This window comes from Cetorhinus maximus, chromosome 21, assembly GCF_964194155.1.
Source record: "Cetorhinus maximus chromosome 21, sCetMax3.hap1.1, whole genome shotgun sequence".
In the NCBI taxonomy this organism is placed as follows: Eukaryota; Metazoa; Chordata; class Chondrichthyes; order Lamniformes; family Cetorhinidae; genus Cetorhinus; species Cetorhinus maximus.
The window spans coordinates 27,423,291-27,446,051 of NC_135899.1; the positions used below are offsets into that span (position 1 = coordinate 27,423,291).

Genomic DNA, 22,761 nt, shown 5'->3' on the forward strand with positions numbered 1-22,761 from the left:
TGCTGTATCTGCTCTGGGAGTGTTTGATGGGGACAGTGTAGAGGGAGCTTTACTCTTTTTCTAACCCCGTGCTGTTCCTGCCCTGGGAGTGTTTGATGGGACAGTGTAGAGGGAGCTTTACTCTGTATCTAACCCATGCTGTACCTGCCCTGGGAGTGTTTGACGGGGACAGTGTAGAGGGAGCTTTACTCTGTATCCAACCCCGTGCTGCACCTGCCCTGGGAGTGCTTGATGGGGACAGTGTAGGGGGAGCTTTACTCTGTATAAACCCCATGTTGTACCTGTCCTGGGAGTGTTTGATGGGGACAGTGTAGAGGGAGCTTTACTCTGTATCCAACCCCGTGCTGCACCTGCCCTGGGAGTGCTTGATGGGGACAGTGTAGGGGGAGCTTTACTCTGTATAAACCCCATGTTGTACCTGCCCTGGGAGTGTTTGATGGGGACAGTGTAGAGGGAGCTTTGCTCTGTATCTAACCCTGTGCTGTATCTGTCCTGGGAGTATTTGATGGGACAGTGTAGAGGGAGCTTTACTCTGTATCTAACTGTAGTAATTATGGTTTGGGGAAATATTGTAGTCGCTTTAAGAACATTCCTGTGTTGTAAGATCACATCATCTGTTTAAACCAGTGAGTTACCAGCACAGGCAACCTCTAGGGGAGAGTCCTTCTTTAAATATGGAGTTTGATGCACACGTGTAGCTGCTGCTGCTGTCTTGTAAATAAAATTAAATGTGTCCACCTGAAAAGTTGCCTGGAAAATCAACTCCATAACAAGCTGGCGACTAGTATTAATCAGATTGGGCCTGTACCTTGCCCCTCGATTGTGAGTATCTAATATAATTAAAAAAGAAAGGAAGATACATTCATCCAAAATGCCACAGTTTGGCAGAATTCGTCCCTATGAGCCAACCACAGATGATTGGTCTCAATATATAGAACGCCTTGCATTTTTCTTTCATGCAAACAAAATCACGGGGGAGGAAATGAGGAGAGCAATTCACCTGAGTATTTGTGGGACCAAGGCTTATAGTTTAATTCGAAGCTTGACAGCCACCAGTGCCCAGGATTTGAAGACTTTCAGTGAATTAGTAGACCTCATTAAGGGACATTTTTGCCCCAAGCCCTCAGCCACAATGCAGAAGTTCAGGTTCAATTCACAGAACAGAGCCCCAGGGGAGAAAATTGCCAGCTACATGGCGAACAACTAACAGAATATTGTAATTTCAGTGAAACCCTGAATGACGTGATCAGAGATCGTTTAGTGTGTGGCGTGCAGGAAGACACTATTCAGCGAAGATTGCTGGCTGAAGTGAATCTTGATTTTAAGGAAGCTTTAGAAATAGCGCTGGTGATGGAAAGGATGTGTAAGGGACTCACATGCAACTCAAAGGGCGCAAAATGGTGCCGTTCTCCTAGTCGGGTGGGAACAGTCAGTCGAAAGTGATGTGAAAAGCTGGGACTCCATCGCCAAGCAAGGAACAGCCCCGCCAACCGAAAAATGAGAGAAAACAGCTTAGCAACTAAATCAAAAAATAACTTTCATTGATGAGCAAACAATCAGTCTTCTAGTGATCGGCAGTTTTCAAAAGTGGAATGTTATATTTGTCACAGAAGTGGACACATAATGAGACAGTGCAAAGCGCAATTTAAACAGGCTCCCAAACAACAAACAAAGTCCAATGAAATCTATAGCGTAGAAGAGCCAGAAACAACCAGTTCTGACAATTATTAATTATTCAACATGAAAGTTGGGAAGACAGAGCCAATATTGTTACAGTGCAAGTGAATGGTAAACCATTAAAAATGGAAGTAGACACAGGTGCTTCTACCACTGTAATAGGAGAACACACTTTCAGATATTTAAATAAAGGTGATCAACAATTAAATTTGGGACAAACATCTGCCAAGTTGAAAATGTACACAGGCGAAGGAATCCAAGTGTCACCAGGCCAACTGTTCATTATAGACACCAGTCGGCACAACTACCAGTGATGGTGGTAGAAGGTGAAGGGCCAAGCCTTCTAGAGTGTGATTGGTTGAAGGAGATTAAATTAAACTGGTCCGAAATCTTCCAGTTGCGAGCAAGTGGACTACCAGAGCTGCTAAAAAAAATGACACCATCTTCAAGGATGCACTGGGAAAAATCTAAGCCCTACAAGCCAAGATTTACATGGACCCAGAAGCAACCCCTCGTTTCTTGAAAGCGAGACCGGTGCCATACGCCCTGAGAGAGAAGGTTGGCGCTGAGCTGAACTGGCTAGAGAGGCTGGGTGTCATAAAAACGGTTCAGTTCTGAGTGGCAGTACCCGTAGTCCCTGTCCTTAAACCAGACAGGACTGTCTGGATCTGCAGGGACTATGAACTAACGGACAGGTACCCTGTTCCCAAGATTGAAGACTTATATGCCAACCAGCAGGAGGGACAACATATACAAAGCTTGACATGAGCCACGCATATCAGCAACTGGAGCTGGATGATGCCTCCTGGGAATTCGTTACCATAAATACCCTCAAAGGGTTATACCAATATACGCGCCTGCCTTTCGGTGTTTCCCCAGCCTGTGCCATTTTTCAGGGGACAATGAAGAGCTTACTACAGGGAATACCTCAGGTTGTGGTCTACCCGGATGATGTACTGATAACTGGATTCACAGAAAAGGAACGCTTGGCTAATCTAGAGGAAGCTCTGAAACGATTTTTAGAAGCAGCAGTGTGCCTGAAGAAGGAAAAATGCACTTTTCAAGCAAATGAAGTCATTTATTTGGGCAGCCGGTTAGATGCCCAAGAGTTACGCCCGGTTGAAGAGAAGGTTAAAGCAGTAAGAGAGGCACATGCACCCAAGAACACCTCTGAACTGAAATCATTTTTAGGGATGATAAATGATTATAGGCGATTCCTTCCAAACTTATCAACAGTTCTATCCCCTCTACATTCACGGCTAAGAAAATACCAGCATTGATTTAGGGAGTCACCCCAAAAAGAAGCCTTCATGAAAGTAAAACAGCTCTTACACTCTTCAAATTTATTAGTGCATTATGGCCAGATGAAGGAATTGGTGCTAACCTGCAACGCGTCCCTCTATGGAGTGGGAGCGGTACTATCTCACAAGATGGACGACAGGCACAGAGAGGCCAATAGGCTATGTATCCAAGACACTTACCACAGCTGAGAAAGGATATTCTAAGATCGAAAAGGAAGGTCTGTCGATTATTTTTGGTGCAATAACATTCCACCAATACGTGCACAGGAAACATTTCACGATAGCATCAGACCATAAACCACTTTTGGGTCTGTTTAGTGAGGAAAAAGTCTATATCTCCCATAGCCTCTGCAAGAATACAAAGATGGGCCCTAATTTTGGCAGCATATGAATACACCTTTGAATAGACCAGGGATTCATATAATAAATGCCAATGCCCTAAGTCACCTTCCTTTGCAAGAAAATGATGAACATGACTCAATCCCACAGGAGTTCTTGTAGTGATGAAATTTCTAGATTCCTCACCAGTTTGTGCCAGGCAGATAAGAAACTGGATGAATCGTGGTCCCATCCTGTCTCGAATGAGAGACCAAGTGTTACATGGTTGGTCCCAGGAACTAGTCTCTGATGAATTAAAGCCATTTTTCAACCGAAGACACGGGATGAGCAGTCAAGATGGTATTTGATTATGGGTGCACAGGTAATATTTCCTGCACAAAGATAGGAACCACTTTTCGTTGAGCCAAACAGTGCCCATCCAGGGATTTCCCGATTTAAGATGAAAGCGCAGAGCTATCTTTGGTGGCCAGAGATGGACAGCGATATTGAAAATGTGGTAAAACACTTGGGAAATGTCAATAGTTGCATAAGTTGCTCTTATTACACCCATGGGAGTGGCCTGGTAGACCCTGGGTGCGATTGCACATTGACTATGTCGGTCCTTTCCTTGGAACCATGTTTCTATTGATTATAGATGCTCATTCCTAGTGGTTAGACATTTATGAAGTAAAGTCACCAACGTCAGGCACTACTATAGCAAATCTACGCCAGAACCTCTCCATCCATGGATTGCCAGAGGTAATCATCTCAGATAATGGCACTGCATTTACGAACGCTGAGTTCCAATGATTTATCAGTCTCAACGATATCAACCATGTGAAGACTGCACCTACCATCCGGCTCTAACAGACTGGCAGAAAGGGCAGTACAATCTATTAAGGCAGGAATGAAAAAGTTAACAGGTGATTCATTGGAGACCAAACTTGCTTGTTTCCTATTTCACTACAGAACAACCCCCCCACTCCCCCATATTTCGACAGGAGCAACACCAGCAGTTTTACTGATGAGGCGCCGCCTTTGGACAAAACTAAGCCTGGTACTTCCCAATTTGGAGGGGGAGGTGGAGAAAAATCAAGGGAACCAAAAAGTGATTCATGATTTGTATAATCATGAGTCACTTTTTGGTTCCAGAAGCAGGATATGTAAAGAATTTTGGTGGAGGACCGAAGTGGTTACATGGTAAAGTGAGTTATGTGACCGGACCATTCTCGTACCATGTAGAAGTGGAGGTCTGGGTCACCCATAAGCATGTGGATCATTTAAGGAAAAGAGAGATACTCCAACAAAATGTTCCACCTGTAACCATTGCTGAACCAGTGGCTCCTGTTGAAGTTGTTCAACCAAGGACAAACATGCCCGATGTCTCTGTCGGAGTGGAAGATACTGAACTGCCTGTGACTAATGAGGTGCCTGATGTTAATGTGATTCCAGAGAATGTGTTTCTTGCAAAAGAATCTGAAGTCGTTGTGCTGTGGCATCCCACACAGATCAGGAAACCACCTGATATACTGAACTTGTAATTTCATGACCTGTGTAAATATTGTAATGTCATGAGATAAATATCCTTGCAAATACTAAATGTACAGATAAGTTAAAAGGGAGGAATGTGGTAGTTATGGTTTTGGGAAATGTTGGACTGTAGCCTTAAGAATAATTCTGTGTTGTAAGGTCACATAATCTGTGTAAATCAATGAATTAGCAGTGTGGGGAACCTCCTGGGGAGAGTTCTTCTTTAGTTATGGAGTTTGATGCGCACATGTAATTTCTGCTGCTGTCTTGTAATTAAACATAAATGTTTCCACTAAGGAAAGCTGTCTGAAGATCAACTCTGTAAAACTAACCTGTGTTGTACCTGCCCTGGTTTGATGTTACAATGTACAGGGAGCTTTACTCTGTATCTAACCCTGTGCTGTACCAGCCCTGGGAGTGTTTGATGGGGACAGTGTAGAGGGAGCTTTACGTTGTATCTAACCCCGTGCTGTACCTGTCCTGGGAGTGTTTGATGGGGACATTGTAGAGGGAGATTTACTTTGTATCTAACTCCGTGCTGTACCTGGGAGTGTTTGATGTGACAATGTACAGGGAGCTTTACTCTGTATCTAACCCCGTGCTGCACCTGTCCTGGGAGTGTTTGATGTGACAATGTACAGGGAGCTTTACTCTGTATCTAACCCTGTGTTGTACCTGCCCTGGGAGTGTTTGATGAGACAGTGTAGAAGGATCTTTATTCTGTATCTAACCCATGCTGTACCTGTCCTGGGAGTGTTTGATGGGGAAAATGTAGAGGCAGCTTTATTCTGTATCTAACCCCATGCTGTACCTGTCCTGGGAGTGTTTGATGGGGACAGTGTAGAGGGAGCTTTACTCTGTAGCTAACCCGTGCTGTACCTGCCCTGGGAGTGTTTGATGGGGACAGTGTAGAGGGAGCTTTACTCTGTATCTAACCCGTGCTGTACCTGCCCTGAGAGTGTTTGATGGGGACAGTGTAGAGGGAGCTTTACTCTGTATCTAACCCCGTGCTGTACCTGCCCTGGGAGTGTTTGATGGGGACAGTGTAGAGGGAGCTTTACTCTGTAGCTAACCCGTGCTGTACCTGCCCTGGGAGTGTTTGATGGGGACAGTGTAGAGGGAGCTTTACTCTGTATCTAACCTGTGCTGTACCTGCCCTGAGTGTGTTTGATGGGGACAGTGTAGAGGGAGTTTTACTCTGTATCTAACCCCGTGCTGTACCTGCAATGGGAGTGTTTGATGGGGACAGTGTAGAGGGAGCTTTACTCTGTATCTAACCCACCTTAATCCTGTCTCTATTTCCAGGAGAATCCGTACATGTGCAACAACGAGTGTGATGCTCGCACACCTGAGCTCGCACACCCACCTGAACTGATGCTGGATGATGAGGGGCGAATTCCCAACACCTTTTGGCAAAGCGTCTCCTGGAAGAGTTTCCCCGAGCCCCTCCTGGTCAACATCACTCTGACATGGGGAAAAAGCATCGAGCTGACCGAGGACATTGTCATCACCTTCGAGTCAGGCCGGCCGGAACAGATGGTCCTGGAGAAATCTCTGGACCATGGCCGGACGTGGCAGCCCTACCAGTTCTACGCAGCCGACTGCCTCAACTCCTTTGGGATGGAAGCGAGAAAGGCCGGAGATCTGAGGCCGGCCTCTGTGCTAGACATCATCTGCACGGAGGAGTACTCCAGGGGATACGTGTGGAAGGTGGACAAGATGGTCCGCTTTGAGATCCAGGAGCGTTTATCCCTGTTCGGGGGGCCCCGTCTCGGTGACATGGCCTCGCTGTATGGCCAGCTGGACACCACCAAGGAACTGAGGGACTTCTTCACCCTGACCGACCTGCGGCTCAGGCTGCTCCGGCCGGCCACCGGGCCCACCAGTGTTGACCCACTCAACCTCTCCAAGTACTTCTACGCCATCTCCAACCTGGACATCCGCGGCCGGTGAGAGCTCCCCAACCCTTCTGGGCAGAGTCACTGAGGCCACACCTCACGCCCAGGGAGCATGGGGTCAGGCTCAACATCTGGGCAGCACCATCAGGGGGAACATCTGGGGGGGGCACCAACATGGTCAACATCTGGGGGCCACTAGGTGAGGAATAACATCTGGGGAATATCTTGGGACAGCACAATCGGGGAACATCTGGAATCACTCTATCTGTGCAAACACCTGGAGTTACTCTACCAGAGCTAAATTCTGGAGGCAGTCTATCAGGGTTAACATCTGGAGTCACAACCTGTGCTGACATCTGGAGTTAGTCTGTCAGGGTTAACATCTGGAGTTACCCCATCTGGAGTTACTCTACCAGAGCTAACATCTGGAGTTACTCTACCAGAGCTAACATCTGGAGTCACTCTATCAAGGTTAACATCTGCAGTCACTCTATCAGAAGTTACTATCTGTGCTGACACCAGGAGTCTGTCTATCAGGGTTAACATCTGGAGTCACTCTGTGCTAACATCTGGAGTCACCTCTCACGTCTAATCTCTGGAGTCAGACCATCAAGATTAACACTTGGAGACACTCTCTCAGGTCTAACATCTGGAGTCGCTCTCTCAAGTCTAACATCTGGAGTTATTCTCAAGCCTAACACCTGGAGTCACTCTATCAGGGTTAACACCTGGAGCCATTCTCTAGGTCCAACACCTGGAATCACTCTCTCAGGCCTAACACCTGGAGTCAATCTCTCAGGCCTAACACCTGGAGTCACTCTCTCAGGCCTAACACCTGGAGTCACTCTCTCAGGTCTAACACCTGGAGTCACTCTCTCAGGCCTAACACCTGGAGTCACTCTTTCAGGTCTAACACCTGGAGTCACTCTCTCAGGTCTAACACCTGGAGTCACTCTCTCAGGTCTAACATCTGGAGTCACTCTCTCATGTTTAACATCTGGAGTCACTCATTCTAAGGGAGAATCTCAGAGGGTGAGAGCTCCTCACTGTTTCTGCTCAGACTCTAATCTGAGTGCTCGGTAACTGGTGAGGGTTTTACTGAAATAGACCAGGATCCCACACCCTCAGCACCATCGGCTGCCCCTGTGTCGGCTGTGAATCCTTCCCTGAAGGCTGTGTGACAGTGTGCATGGACCAGCTCTCTGACAGCTCCCCCTGCCCCTGGTGATGGGCTTGTGAATGAGCTTTCAGAGCCCTGCTGTCTGGCTGACCCTGAGGGAGCGATTTCCTGCTCCGTATTCAGCCAAACCAGCCACACGGAGCGAGCAGAATCTGTCCCTGTCGACACTGCCCACCTCCAGTCTCATCAGGATTCAGAGAATCAGGCAGAACAGAAAGAGGCCGTTCAGCCCATCGTCTCTGTGCTGGCTCTTTGAAAGAGCTATCCAATTAGTCCCACTCCCTTACTGTTTCCCCAGTGCCCTCTATCCTTTCCCAATTATTATTGAATCTGCTTCCACTGCCCTTACAGGCAGTGAGCTCCAGATCACAACACACTGTATATAAAAATAAATCTCTTCATCTCCACCTCTGATTCTTTTACCAATTTCCTTCAATTTGTGTCCTCCTGTTACTGACCCTCCTGTCACTGGGAAACAGTTTTTCCTTATTTAATGTAACAAAACCACCCCATGATTTTCTGAATTATTCTGACTGAACGCTTCCTTCGTGTTCGATCTCTGTTCAGTCTGGATCAGTGAGTTCCCCTTCGCTCGTCGCACAATCTCTGGGACTCGGAACCATTCCCTCATTATTCTACACTCAGGCCTCTGGGAGACTCACTGGTGCTTATAGCCCAGGAGAATCTGCAGACACTAATTAGAGAACAGGAGCAGGAATATGTTTACATTGCTGTTGAACTGTCTCCAAGGAGCTGTCTGGGTTTTGCCAAGTTTAGTAAACAGTTCCCAGAACTGGGAATGTGCAAAATGTGCACCGTACAATCTGCAGATTTTGAAGCTTCTCTTTGACCGTGAGTTAAAGCGGCTCGATGCTGTTAACACAGAGTCACCGAGAGCAGCGCTCTCACACTTCACCGCAGAGAGAGCGGCCCAACAATTTGGGCTTTTCCAATTGCATTTGCTAAACAACAACTTGCATTTATATAGCGCCTTTAATGTAGGAAAAAATCCAAAGGTGCTTCACAGGAGGGTAAATCAGGCAAAATGTGACACAGAGTCACATATAGAGATAGGAGGACAGGTGACCAAAAGCTTGGATCAAGAGGGAGGTTTAAGTCTGAAAGGAGGAGAGATTGGGAGAGAGTTGGAGAGGTTTAGGGAGGGAATTCCAGAGTTTAGGGCCCAGGCAGCTGAAGGCACCGTCACCAATGGTCACATTTCATTTAATAACGCTCCTGTTAAACGCTTTGGGGTGTTTTAACCACATTAAAGGCGCTATAGGAATGCAAAGTGTGGTGAGTTTTGTTGTTGTTAAGAAGGGAACAGCCTGCATCTCCCCAGCACCTTTCACAAACTCAGGACGCCCCCCCCCCCCCCCCCCCCAAAGAGCTTTACAGCCAATGAAGTGTTATTCTGGGAGGTCCTGGGGATGTGACAGGTGCTATACAAATACAAGTTCTTTCTTTGAGGGGTCTGGGTCTGAGCTGATTGTAAACCCTCCCCTCACTTGTACTTGTTGCTGCTCAGAATCTGACCGTCGATCGGCAAAAACACAACCAGAAACTGTGCTGCCTGCCTGCTTGGAAATGCAATAAGTGGGGGTAAAAGATACTGCTGATTTGCAGAGTGAAGCTGGTAAAGGGGGAGTGGACTCCCAGAGCGGAGAGTCCGGTTTCTAACAGAGCTGGTCAGGTTATTTCATACCAGCTTTGCTGTTTGTCTGTTTCCCAGGTGCAAGTGCAATCTTCACGCCAACAACTGTGTCCTGAAGAAGGGGAAGCTGAGCTGTGAGTGTGAGCACAACACGACAGGGCCGGACTGCGGGGGGTGTAAGAGAGGTTTCCAAGGTCGGCGGTGGAGAGCGGGCTCGTACCTCCCAATCCCCAAAGGGACGGCCAATGTCTGTGAGTAACGAGCATTTCTCCGGGCCCGGCGCAGTGTCGGCGGAAGATTCACTTCGTAATTTCGTTCTCGTCGTAACTCCCGGCAGCGCATCCACTCTGAAATACAACCCGAGTGATATTTGTGACTGTGTTAAGGTGGAGACAGAGACTCAGCGGGGTGTTTGTACAGAGAATCAGCCAGCACAGATACAGGCTGCCGTTCAGCCCGTTGTCCCTGTGCTGTCTCTTTGAAAGAGCAAACAAAATAGGCCCACTCCACTGCTCGTTTCTCCATAGCCCTGCAAATCTCTCTTTTTCAAGAATTTCTTCAATTCCCGTTTGAAAATCGGGAGTGAATCTGTTTCCACCGCCCTTTCAGACAGTGCATTCCAGCTCAACACAACTGGCTGTGCAAAAGAGACAGAATCTCCTCCTTTCCCTCTCTGGCTCCTTTGCCAATTATCTTCAGTCTGTGCCCTCTGGTCACTGACCCTCCTGCCTCTGGAAACAGCTTCTTATTTACCCAATCAAAGCCCTTCCCGATTTTTGACCCGGTCTGTCAAAGTCAGTGAGCAAGGTGGAGTTGCTGACATTGGGTAGAGGCTGAGGATATAATAGCCTTCACCCCCCCTGGCGGCATTTCGTAGGGATCGTTCCCTCTGGGACACCTTGGTCCACTCCTCCATCACCCCCTACTCCTCAACCCCCACCTATGGCACCTCCCCATGCCCATGCAGAAGATGCAACACCTGCCCCTTCACTTCCTCTCTCCTCACCGTCCAAGGGCCCAAACACTCCTTTCAAGTGAAGCAGCATTTCACTTGCATTTCCCCTAACTTAGTCTACTGCATTCGTTGCTCCCAATGCAGTCTCCTCTACATTGGAGAGACCAAACGTAAACTGGGCGACCGCTTTGCAGAACACCTGTGGTCTGTCCGCAAGAAAGACCCAAACCTCCCTGTTGCTTGCCATTTTAACACTCCACCCTGCTCTCTTGCCCACATGTCTGTCCTTGGCTTGCTGCATTGTTCCAGTGAAGCCCAACGCAAACCGGAGGAACAGCACCTCATCTTCCGACTAGCCACTTTACAGCCTTCCGGACTGAATATTGAATTCAACTACTTTAGATCTTGAACTCCCTCCTCCATCACCACCCCCTTTCCATTTCTTCCCCCTCCCTTTTGTTTTTTCCAATAATTTATATAGATTTTTCTTTTCCCACCTATTTCCATTATTTTTAAATCTATACCTGTAATGCCCTGTCAGTCTTTCCACCCCACCCCCACTAGAGCTGTACCTTGAGTGTCCTGCCATCCATTCTTAATTAGCACATTCTCTTAGATAATATCACCACCTTTAACACTTCTTTGTTCCTTCGTCTGTGACATCTTTTGATTATCTGCTCCTATCACTGCTTGCACCACAACCCCCCCCAACTTCTCCTCCCCAACCCCCCACCCCCCCACCTTAAACCAGCTTATATTTCACCCCTCTCCTAATTTTACTCAGTTCTGTTGAAGGGTCATGAGGACTCGAAACGTCAACTCTTTTCTTCTCCGCCGATGCTGCCAGACCTGCTGAGTTTTTCCAGGTAATTCTGTTTTTGTATATAATAGTCGTATGGGTTAAATGTGCTGAAACCTCAGTGTGGACAGACACACACACGGATACAGAGGCAGCGGCGAGGTGGAGACTGATATGTGAATGGCATGTTAACAGCTGAATGAACAAACAGCTGCAGGAGGGTGAAAGGAGAACAACAGTCTCTGGAACAGATTAAGAAGTGAAGGTTGGGAGGGATATCTGTGGTCAGTGCTGTACGTGGAATGTCCCGAGATCGGAAAACAGGTAGTAACACAAATGGGCACTGGGGAGAGCTCTATGTGATTACTGACACCCTTACATATTAACCCTGTCTGCTTACACATTAATCACATGTAGTGTGAATGCACTTACTCACTAACCCTGCGCTCACCTTATGTGAGCACTTTAGAAACTCAGCCTTATCTCAGCGAGGGCTGCTGTGAATGTTCAGGGGATGCAGCATGTGAATCCACAAAGAAATCTTTGATCGTGAGTTTGAGTGAGGTCGACCTCACGATCACTGCATCGGATGAGATGTGTTAGTGTGTTTATCAGTAAAGGTTGTTAATCAGACGTCTCTCTAACTGTGTGTTTCTGTTTCATTCTCCAGGCGTCCCTGACACCATCACCAATGGATGTAAGTAGGACCTATGCTGTTTAAACTCTGACCTACTGACACAGAGCCATATCTGTATTGGAACAAAACACTCCATTCAAACCTCCCACAGCCCTCATTGACCAAGGAACACATGTAGGAGTGAACAGTGAGTGAGTGTGGACAGGTGTGGGTGTGGACTGGGAGTGAAAGTAGAAGAGGTGTAGGAGTGATCATGGCGTGAGTGTAGAACAGGTCTAGGAGTGAACGAAGAGTGAGTGTACAACAGGTTTGGGAGTGAGTGGGGAACAGGTGTAGGAGTGAACAGGGAGTGAATGTGGAACAGGTGTAGGAGTAAACATGGAGTGAGTGTGGAACAGGGGTAGGAGTGAACAGGGTGTGAGTGTACAACAGGTGTGGGAGTGAGTGTGGAACAGGTTTAGGAATGAACAGGGTGTGAGTGTGGAGCAGGTGTAGGAGTGAACAGGGAGTGAGTGTGGAACAGGTGTAGGAGTGAACAGGGTGTGAGTGTGGAGCAGGTTTAGGAGTGAACATGGAATGAGTGTGGAACAGGTGTAGGTGTGAACAGGGAGTTTCATTCATTCAAGGTATGTGGGCTTCGCTGGCTGGGCCAGCATCTATTGCCCATCCCTAATTGCCCTTGAGAGGGTGATGGTGACTGAGCCACTGCAGTCCATGTGGTATAGGTACCACGGTGCTTTTAGGAAGTGACTTCCAGGGTTTTGACCCAGCAACAGTGAAGGAATGGCGATATATTTCCAAGTCAGGATGTTTCAGGTAGACATTGATAGATTTATGATTAACAATTACATAAAGGGTTATGGGGATAGTGTGGGTAAAAGGCATTGACGTGTTGGATCAGCCATGATAGTATTGAATGGCAGACCAGGTTCGATTGGGTTCTCTTGTTCCTATGTTTCCTGTGTTAAATCAGGATGGTGAGTGGCTTGGAGGGGAACTTCCAGGTGGTGGTGTTCCCATCTATCTGCTGCCTTTGTCATTCTAGATGGTAGCAATTGTGGGTTTGGAAGGTGCTGTTAAAGGAGCCTGGTGTGTTTCTGTAGTGCATCTTATAGATGGTACACACTGATGCTACTGTGCGTCGATGATGGAGGGAGCGAATGTTTGTGGATGTGATGCCAACCAAGTGGGCTGCTTTGTTCTGGATGATGTCAAGCTTCTTGAGTGTTGTGGGAGCTGCACTCATCCAGGCAAGTGGGGAGTATTCCAATACACTCCTGACTTGTGCCTAGTAGATTGTGGACAGACTTTGGGGAGTCAGGAAGTGAGTTACTCACCGCAGGATTCCTAGCCTCTGACCTGCTCTTGTAGCCACAGTATTTATATGGCTCATCCAGTTCAGTTTTTGGTTAATGGTAACCCCCAGGATGTTGATAGTGGGGGATTCAGCGATACTTATGCCATTGAATGTCAAGGGGCAATGGTTAGATTCTCTCTTGTTGGAGATGGTCATTGCCTGACACTTGTGTGGTGCGAATGTTACTTGCCACTTGTCAGCCCAAGCCTGGATATTGTCCTGGCCTTGCTGCGTTTGGACATGCCTAAGATAGGCCATAACTCCCATACTGACCAAGAGTCATAACTCATAACGCTGACTGCAAGTGACCATAACTACCTACATTAACCAGGAGTGTGATGCCTGATCAGAAACATGTGTGGAAACTGGACTTTCGGTTACCTGGGCCTGAGTAAGGCTTGGAATTCCCTCCCTAAATCTCTCCGTCTCTCCCTCTCTCTCTCCTCTTTTAAGATGCTGCTTCCAACCTCCCTGTTTGACTGGGCTCTTGGTCAACTGTCGTAATATCTCCTCTCATGTGAGTTTTGATGGTGAGATGGAGATTGGAAATGTCTGCTCGCTTGTCTCTCGCACCCTTTTGCAGTGGTGGACAATCTCCACTCGAAGTTTGTGTGCGTGCGTGTGCACACAGTACAGATATTGTGTTCGGACAGTGTGTTGCTCTCCAGCCGAGATTAATAATTGCTGATTTCTCCCGACACGTGCGGCTGACCCAAAGCTGATTCACACACGGCCAAGTACCCCGCGGTCACGAACCCAAAGCTAGGTAGGAGTTTTCAGACAATGTGACTGGCTTCAATCAAAAAGAGAGAACATTTAATCATCAATTTAGACCCATTCCCCATCTTGTTCTTTGGCTCCTTAAGACCTGCGTTTTTGGCCAGTTTTCCCAAAGTCCCCTTACAGCAGCTTGCTGTTCATACTGCTGCCTGTCCCCTGAATCTCCATACTCTGTCCTTAGCCATGACACTTTATCAAAGGCCTTTTGAAGATCCAAATTCATTATTTCTACCAACATTTTCCATATATAATGTGTATTTTCTCCCTAAAAAATTGTCTCCAAGTTAGAGTGTGTATTATACAGGGAACAACTCAAAACTAATCTTTTTTGAGCTGGTCAAGAATCGTTTCCTGATGCATTGTGAATAATAACATACATTTAATGTTGTGTTTCGATGGTATTTTAAATTATTCCTGTTTCTAAGACATAAATGAGAATCGTCTCTTGTTTTCATTAACCTCCTGTCATTATAAACTTAATTCCAGGTTTATTTGGCCAGGTGGTCTACGAATGCCTCGTATATGTATCTTACTGCCCCAAGTTAACCTGAGAAACGTGTCTAATGTTACGTGCTGCGTTTGATCGATTGACAAAACACTGGCAGCTCATTCGGCCAACCTGAGCATCACATGTTTTGGCTAGGGAACTGGCTGCTCAGCAAACAAGCGTGGGAACAGACCCATTAGCTTAGTCAGGTTTACTCATTACTTTTGCCAACAATGGGTGAATTTGACCAAATTATTGCAAAAGTCTAGATGTGGATTATATATGGTGATAAGGCAAGTTTGACGTTTGATCATGATAAACAGACTATTATATTCAGATAATTATGGCACTGCAGCACCCTGATGTACAATTTCTGTAACTCCTTTAAAGATTGCAGTAAGGTTGGTCAAGCATGACCTTCCCTTTTTGAATTTGTGTCAATATTTTTTGTTATATGTTCAGTTACTAGATGTTTTTACTATTACATTTTTGAATAAGGATTCCATTATGTTTCCTATTAGGAATGTTAATCTAATTGGGCTATCGTACCCTGGATTTGTTCCATCTTCCTTTTTAAAGAGAGGAATCACATTTACTGTCCATCTGTCCTCTCGCAATATTCCCTTTTCTGATAAATATTTATATCTATGTACTAGTGCTTCTGTTATTTCTTCCCTAGCTCCTTTTAATATCCACAGGTACAATCCATCTGGTCCAGGGGTATTATCCTCCCTAAGTTTGATTAGTTTATCGATTATCTCCATCCTTTGCATCTTTACATCTTTTTTGATTTCTTTTTCTAATGTCATGTTCCCCCAGGTTAGTCTTCTGGTAAATACCGAGACAAAGTCATTTAATATTTCTGCCATCTCCTGTGAGTTTATTGTATATGGATCCCTTAGTAACCCTATTTCTATCCTGATTTTCCATTGGTCGAATACTTCATGACTTAATTTTACTTTCAATGACTATTTATTTCCGTAGTTTTTCTGTGTTTTCCTAATTGTTTATTCATTTCTTTCCAAACTTTTTGTGTTTCCTTTGGAATCTGCAATGATTAATCTTTATTATATTCTCGCTGTCTGGATATTTTTCTAATAAAATCTGGTCATAAAAGTGTGGTAATGGGGAGTGGTGACAGTGGAAACAATCTGTAACGTGGGGAGATTTTTAATGGTCTGACCTTTCTTTTCTCTCTCCTCTTGCAGTGGGCATGTGTGATAATTTGCTGACCCGCTGTGAGAATGGAGGAGTGTGTGAGGATAATGGGAGGTGCCTCTGTCCCGCTCCCTACACCGGGCTCCTGTGTGAGAAAGTCCAGTGCGCGAAGGAAGTGGGAGGATGTGTCTCCCAATCCCCCCGGGACCCCACCTTACACCGGGTGTTGTTGTCACTGACCGTGCTGCTCACCGCTGCTAACGCCCGCCCACCACTTTGAGCCGCTTCCTCCGAAGGTGCGGAGAGCGGCAGGAAAATCCAGCGTTAACTGAGTCACTGTTAAAACATGCTCCCCTCCTCCCCCACCCCACCCCCCGCCGCACTCCTGGGAATGGTAAACTGGAACCGGGGTCTGAGCCCACTCAGGCTGACTGCGTCTGAGAGGCTGCAAGGAATGGACAGTGAGTGGGGACTAGACTCTCTGACTCCCCGTGGGACCCAGGCAACTGCTCATATTCATTCTCCAAGCGCCAGTCACTCTTCCCATCTCCAGCTTCGGGACAAAGAAACAAGGAAAGGACTCGGATTTCCACACAGCCTTTCATCACCTCAGAACGTCCCAAAGCACTTCACAGACAATGAATGACCTTTTCACCAAGCAGCCATGTGATACTGACCAGATCATCTGTTTTAGTGACGTGGATTGAGGAATAAATATTATAACTGGGAAGAACTCCCCTGCTCTTCTTCAAATAGTGACTGTGGGATCTAACATCCACCTGAGAGAGCAGACGGAGCTTCAGTTTAATGTCCCATTGATAGACTGCACTTCATCTGATGCAGCTCTTACTTTCTCTCTCCTCCATCCTGTCCCCTTTTTCCCTCCATCATCCCCTCCATCTCTCCCTCAGCCTCCTTCCTCCTCTCTCTCTCCCTCCATCCCCCCTTGTCTCCTTCACTTCGTTCCTCTCCCTCACTCCCACCATCTTCCCCTCTGTCTCTCTCTCCTTCTCCCTCTCACCTACACTCCCCTCTCCCTCCATCCTTCTTTCCCTCCTGTCTCCTTCACTTCCTTCCTCTCCACCTTTCCCTCACTTCCTGCCTCTTCCTCTCCCTCCTTCCAACTGTCCTCTTCACTTCCTCCGTCTCCCTCCTTCCCTTACTTCCTTCCTCTTCCCCTCCCTCTCTCCATCCTTCTCCTTCTCTCCTACACTTCTTCCCTCTCCTTCCCCCTCTCCCTCACTTCCTCCCTCTTCCCCTCCCTCTCTTCCTCCTTCCCCATCTCATTCACTTCCCTGTCGCCCTCTTTCACTCACTTTATCCCTCTTCCCCTCCCTCTCCCTCCCCTCCCCATCTCCTTCACTTGCCCCATCTCTCGCCTTCCCTCACTTCCTCCCTCTTCCCCTCCCTCCCTCACTCTTACACTTCCTCTCTCTCCCTCTTCCTCACTTCCTCCCTCTCTCCATTAAGGGATGGCTGAGTGGGGACTAGGCCTCTCACTCAGTGCATCATGACCTGAGGCAATGTGAGAGGCAGTTTCGAGTTCCCCACAGCTTGGGCTTCAGAGTGAGTTGCTGTGTAATCCTGGCCACTGTGGTTTTTGTGGAATCTCTTCCTCCGACTCCCTCCTTAAGAAATCCCACTCCTACCCTGGTCTATCCATGGAGAATGGATTGGTCCCATTCGGGAATAATCCTGAGCAGCGATCACAGTGTTAGTGTGTTTAACTGATTGTTTTGTATTAAGATGAAGTTATCTTCTTGCAATGCCACAAGGTGTGATGTGGTTTTTGTCTAAATGATTGTCTGTGTTGGTGAATATATCTATCACTGTGGAACTCCCAGCTATGGCAACAATGAGACTATTTTCTTTGTCTGATTTGGGGTGAGGGGAGGGGGGAATTGGGTTCAGGGGGAAAGGGGGAGGGTTCAGGGAAGAGGGGAGGGGAGGAGGATTAGGGGCCGTGCTGGCGACAGCCGTGTTGGCCAATTGCTGCTGTTGCGGGATCTTGCTGTGCACAAACTGGCTCCTGTGTCTCCTACATAACAACAGTGACTACACTTGTGAGGTATTTAATTGCTTGTGAGGCAGTTTTCCATCCACCTCCATCAATTTGTCCTGAGTTTATTTTACACAGAGGATTCGAAGCTTTTACTACAGTAAAATAGACGACATATTATGTCCTGAAAATATTTCAGTCGGTCTTCTAAGAGACAGGGACATTATTCATCATTGATTTTTTGTTCAGGAGAACCTCCCCCTAACTTGTATCGGGAACTCCTGTCAATTATTTCCTGAGTTCAAGGAATTATTATCATAGCCCCTTGATCTGACATTTCAGATGATTAAATTTTGTAAAATCGCTCAACAGGTTCTGAATGTCCCCGCTGGACACTTTTATCACAATTGAACACTCCAGACTTGGTTAACAGATCATTTAAAGATTTATAGACAGATTTAACATTTGCTTGTTCCTGATGATTAAAAAAAAATGATTTTCACTTTCGATTGGAACCATCCACATTGAGTTGTACAGGAACCCAGTATTTGAGGGACATATTTCCCTGTTGTTTATGACTCTTGCCCTTCCAGCTGGTGGAGGTGGAGGTGGCAGATTTGGGAGGTGTTGGTAAAGAAGCCTTGGCGAGTCGCTGGGTGAGAGGATGGAGCTGGTGTTGAAGGTGAGAGGGACCCAACTACCCAACACTGGTCACATTACTCACAAACACTTCGCACAACTTTACACTTCAGCCTCAGCTGATTGATGGCAGTGAGGTTAGGGCCAGTCACCATTAATAACCCCCCACCCTTTGTATGTGGGAAGGATGGAATGAATATTCTGGAGATTACCTATAGAATTTAGAGTTTGATTTAGGAACACAGGAACATAGGAGCAGGAGGCCATTCAGCCCATCGAGGCTGCTTCACCATTCAGTTAGATCATGGCTGATCATCTACCTCAACGCCACTTTCTTGCACTTACCCCCATATCCCTTGATGTCATTAATATCCAGGAATCTATTGATTTCTGTCTTGAATGTCATTATGGCCCCAGCTGATGCTAATACTGGACAAGTCAGATCCCAGAATGAAATCTGGCTTGATAGATCCTAACTTTTTTTTTAGAAACCACAGAGGAAAATTACTGAACAAATTCACAAGAGTCTGCTGATCAACTTTTAATGCAAAGCATAAAATATTTATTAAAACAAGAGAACTGAACTATATTACACCAGACAAACAGGTTGGAAAGATCTCAATACAGACACAAGAAGATGATTCAAATTCACACTATTCCTTTACCCCAGCAATATCTCTATAGACACACAAACCAGTGAAGAGTTACCACTAGCTTGACACAAAGGCTTCTCGCTTAGGACTGGCACAGTTGCAAATGGTTTTCTTCCGATGAATTCCTGAGCATCCGCTTGATGTTTCTCACCCAACTCATATCCCTCCCTGAAACACCCAATAACACCACACCAAAAAACACCACTCTAAACTCACTGTTTCTTCAATTGCAGAGCAAACAAATGAGTTCCCTAAACTCAGTCTTCCAGTAGCACCTCTGCTAAACTGATCACTTTAGTGAGTCCTATACCTGAATATTCAATTAACTACTGTCCCAATAGCCTTGTAGTTTTACTTCTCAGAGAGGTTAAGCCCTGTCTTATCTCACTGACACACACACTGAACTTTCCTCTCTCACTCAACTTTCTTCCTGTTTTTGTGTTGCTGGATCATTGTTCGCTAGGCTCCTGTAAAGCTTTTTCCATTTTTTGTTTTGTTTCCACTGAACATCCAACACCTTTTAGCCCATCTCTTTAACTTCAGGGGTTGTAAGACCTCATTAAAAATGTACATATACAAACAAACCCAAAAGACGCAAAACTTTTTAGTCACAATCCAGACTCCCAGGCACCCATATTCGTAAGCAAAACTTAACTGAAACTGAAACCATTTTTACCTTTTTTTAACACACACAAATGTATAGATAGGCTGGAATTTTTCAGCCCCTCACACCAGCGGGATCTTCCAGTCCCGCCGATGTGAATGGAAATTTCATTGACTCGCTGGCCCTGCTGTGGTGCAACCTGCTGCAGGTGGGCTGGACAATTCCGGTCTTAAATTCAACTTTAAATTATACATTGTTCTTAATAACATGTTCAATGATTGAGCTTCTACAGCCCTCTGGAGGTAACGAATTCCAAAGATTCATCACCCTCTGAGTGAAGAAATTCCTCCTCATCTCAGTCCTAAATGGCCTGCCCCTTATTCTGACACAGTGTTCCCTGGTTCTAGACTCAGCAGCCAGGCGTAACATCCTATCTACATCGACCCTTTCAAGCCCAGTAAGAATTCTGTAAATTTCAATGAGATCACATCTCATCCTTCGAAACTCTAGAGAATACAAGCCCAGTTTCCTCAAACTCTACTCATAAGACAATCCCACCATCCCAGCAATTAGTCTGGTGAAATTCTGTTATGCTCCCTCTATGGAAAGTATATCCGTCCTTAGATAAGGAGTCCAAAACTGTACACAATACTCCAGTTGCAGTCTCCTGGTAAACTAGCAAGTAATATAAAAATGGAGAGTAAGAGCTTCTTAAAATATATAAAAAGGAAGAGAGAGACCAAAGTGAACATGGGCCGCTAACAGGATGAGGCTGGGCAAGTAATAATGGGGAACCAGGAAATGGCAGAGAAGTTAAATAAGTACTTTGCTTCAGTGTTCATGGTAGAAGGCACTAATAGCATTCCAATACTAAATAATCAAGAGGCAAAAAGGTGGGGGGAGGAGGAAATAAATACAATAACTATCACTAGAGAAAACAGTACCAGGGAAACAAATAGGGCTAAAGTCCGATAAGTCCCTTGGACATGATGGGTTGCATCCTAGGGTATTAAACGAAGTAGCTGCGGAGATAGTGGATGCATTGGTAGTAATCTTCCAAGAGTCCTTAGATTCTGGGAAAATCCCAGAGGATTGGAAAGCTGCCAATGTAACACCCTTATTCAAAAATGGAAGGAGATAAAAAACAAGTAACTATAGGCCAGGTAGCTTAACATCTGTCATTTCGAAAATGTTAGAGTCTATTATAACGGATGTAATAGCAGAGCATTTAGAATTACACAACCTAATCAAGCAGAGTCAGCATGGCTTCATGAAGGGGAAATCATGCCTGACAAATTTATTAGAATTCTGAGAGGAGGTAACAAGCAGGATTGATAAAGGGGAACCAGTAGATGTGTTATATTTGGATTCCCAAAAGGCATTCGATAAGGTAAGGCTACTTAATAAGATGAGCCCATGGTGCTGGGGGTATTATATTAGCATGGATAGAGGATTGGCCAACTAATAGAAGACAGAGAGTTGGGATAAGTGGGGCATTTTCAGTATGGCAACCCGTAACTAGTGGAGTGCCACAGGGATCTGTGCTGGGGCCTCAGTTATCTACAATATATATTAATAACTTAGATTAGGGAAGTGAATGTACTTTCACCAAATTTGTGGATGATGCAAAAATAGGTGGGAAGGCAAGTGGCGGGTAATGTTGTCGATCTCACATTCACTCTGTATCACACTCACTCTGAATTGCATTCACAGTATCACACTCACTCTCTATTACTGTTTCTGTTTGTCCCAGTTTCTCTCTCAGTGTTTCTCTCACTGTTTCTATGTTTTACTGTTTATCCTCTCTGTTCCTCTCTATTTCTCTGTCTCTCTCTTTCTCTGCATGTTTCTCTTATTGTTTGCCCCTCTCTCTCTCTGTTTCCCTCTCCCTGTTTCTCTCTTCCTGTATAATATTGGATATCCCCCAGCTCCGACCTCCCCCTTCCCACCCAATAATAATGGCTTCGCGCAACTGGTATTTAACCTTCTTCATCAATTATATTCTTGCGCTCTCGCCACTTCACCCCTCCTCCCACATGATCACCCACAACTACAGTCCGTCAACACGTGCCATCTCAATGCCAACCTCTGAGTCAGGTAACCATGTTTGTAGTATAGACCACCCAAGTAAAATTGTGACATCTCAGTTTCTCTTTCATTTTCTGTCTGTTTCCCTCTCATTCTTCATCTCTCTGCTTCTCTTCTCTTTTAACTTCATTTTGGGGCAAACTGTATCAACATTTGTGTTTGAAGCATGAACTGCAGTGGTTCAAGAAGGCAGCTCACCACCGCCTTCTCAAGGGCAATTAGGGATGGGCAATAATGCTGGGCTAGCCAGCAATGCCCACATCCCATGAATGAATAAAAAAAAACAGAATACAGAGAAGCCCCATCGGGTGCCGAGAAGTGAGAGAGATTTCCCTCCAGTTCCTGCCCAGCTTGAGCTCAGGACAGGATGCAGGGTCTGGGTGGCTGGAAACAGCAATGGCAGCATCGCCTTCCCACAATGCAGCTGGTCTGGGAAAAGGCTCCATCGCCTGCACGGGCCCTGCTGCACTCTGGGAGAGGGAGTCAACTGACTCTGTGACACCAAGCCTGGACAGGATGGGGCGGAGCCAGAGCTGAGGGCGGCCATGTCTGCGCAGAGAGGTCACTTCTGGAAGGCCGTGATGAGCTCACAGGCTCCGCCCCCTTGTCCTCCCAACCAGTGGGAGGCGGGGCTCCCTGAGCTGCTGCGAGTTCCCAGCCTGGAGAAACCATGGCAAAGCAAGATCCCACACACATTGTTTACCCCCCGCCGCTGCCAACTCCCACCACCGGGGAGAATGCCAATTACAAAAACTGTAAATACCCTGCTGTTGTCATGATTCCCTTCCATTCTCCCAGTTTCTCCCTCCAATCTGATCTAACGAAGCCGCCTCCCAGTTCAGTGTTTCTGACTTGCCTTCTTTTTCCATCCAGTGAGGATTCACCCCCATCACAACTGGCGGGGCTTCCACTCTGTCCATCCCATGTATCCCTCCTGCTCTCAACTCTTCCTCTCCCTCCCAGAACTACAATTGGATTCTCCTCATCCTCACCTTCCACCTCCGCCAGCTTCCGGATCTAACGGGTCACCTCCAGCATCTCCAGCGT

General features: G+C 46.4%; 1 protein-coding gene across 1 annotated transcript in view; it reads left to right on the plus strand.

Moving 5' to 3' along the window:
• Positions 1 to 16,011, plus strand: part of LOC144695547 (netrin-G1-like) — a 28,005-nt gene extending 11,994 nt beyond the window's left edge. The window contains exons 2-5 of the mRNA XM_078566418.1: positions 6,132 to 6,775; positions 9,637 to 9,809; positions 11,983 to 12,009; positions 15,782 to 16,011. Of these exons, the coding sequence (XP_078422544.1) occupies positions 6,132 to 6,775; positions 9,637 to 9,809; positions 11,983 to 12,009; positions 15,782 to 16,011 (1,074 nt within the window). The remainder of the gene's footprint in view (positions 1 to 6,131; positions 6,776 to 9,636; positions 9,810 to 11,982; positions 12,010 to 15,781) is intronic.
• Positions 16,012 to 22,761: the final 6,750 nt, after the last annotated feature.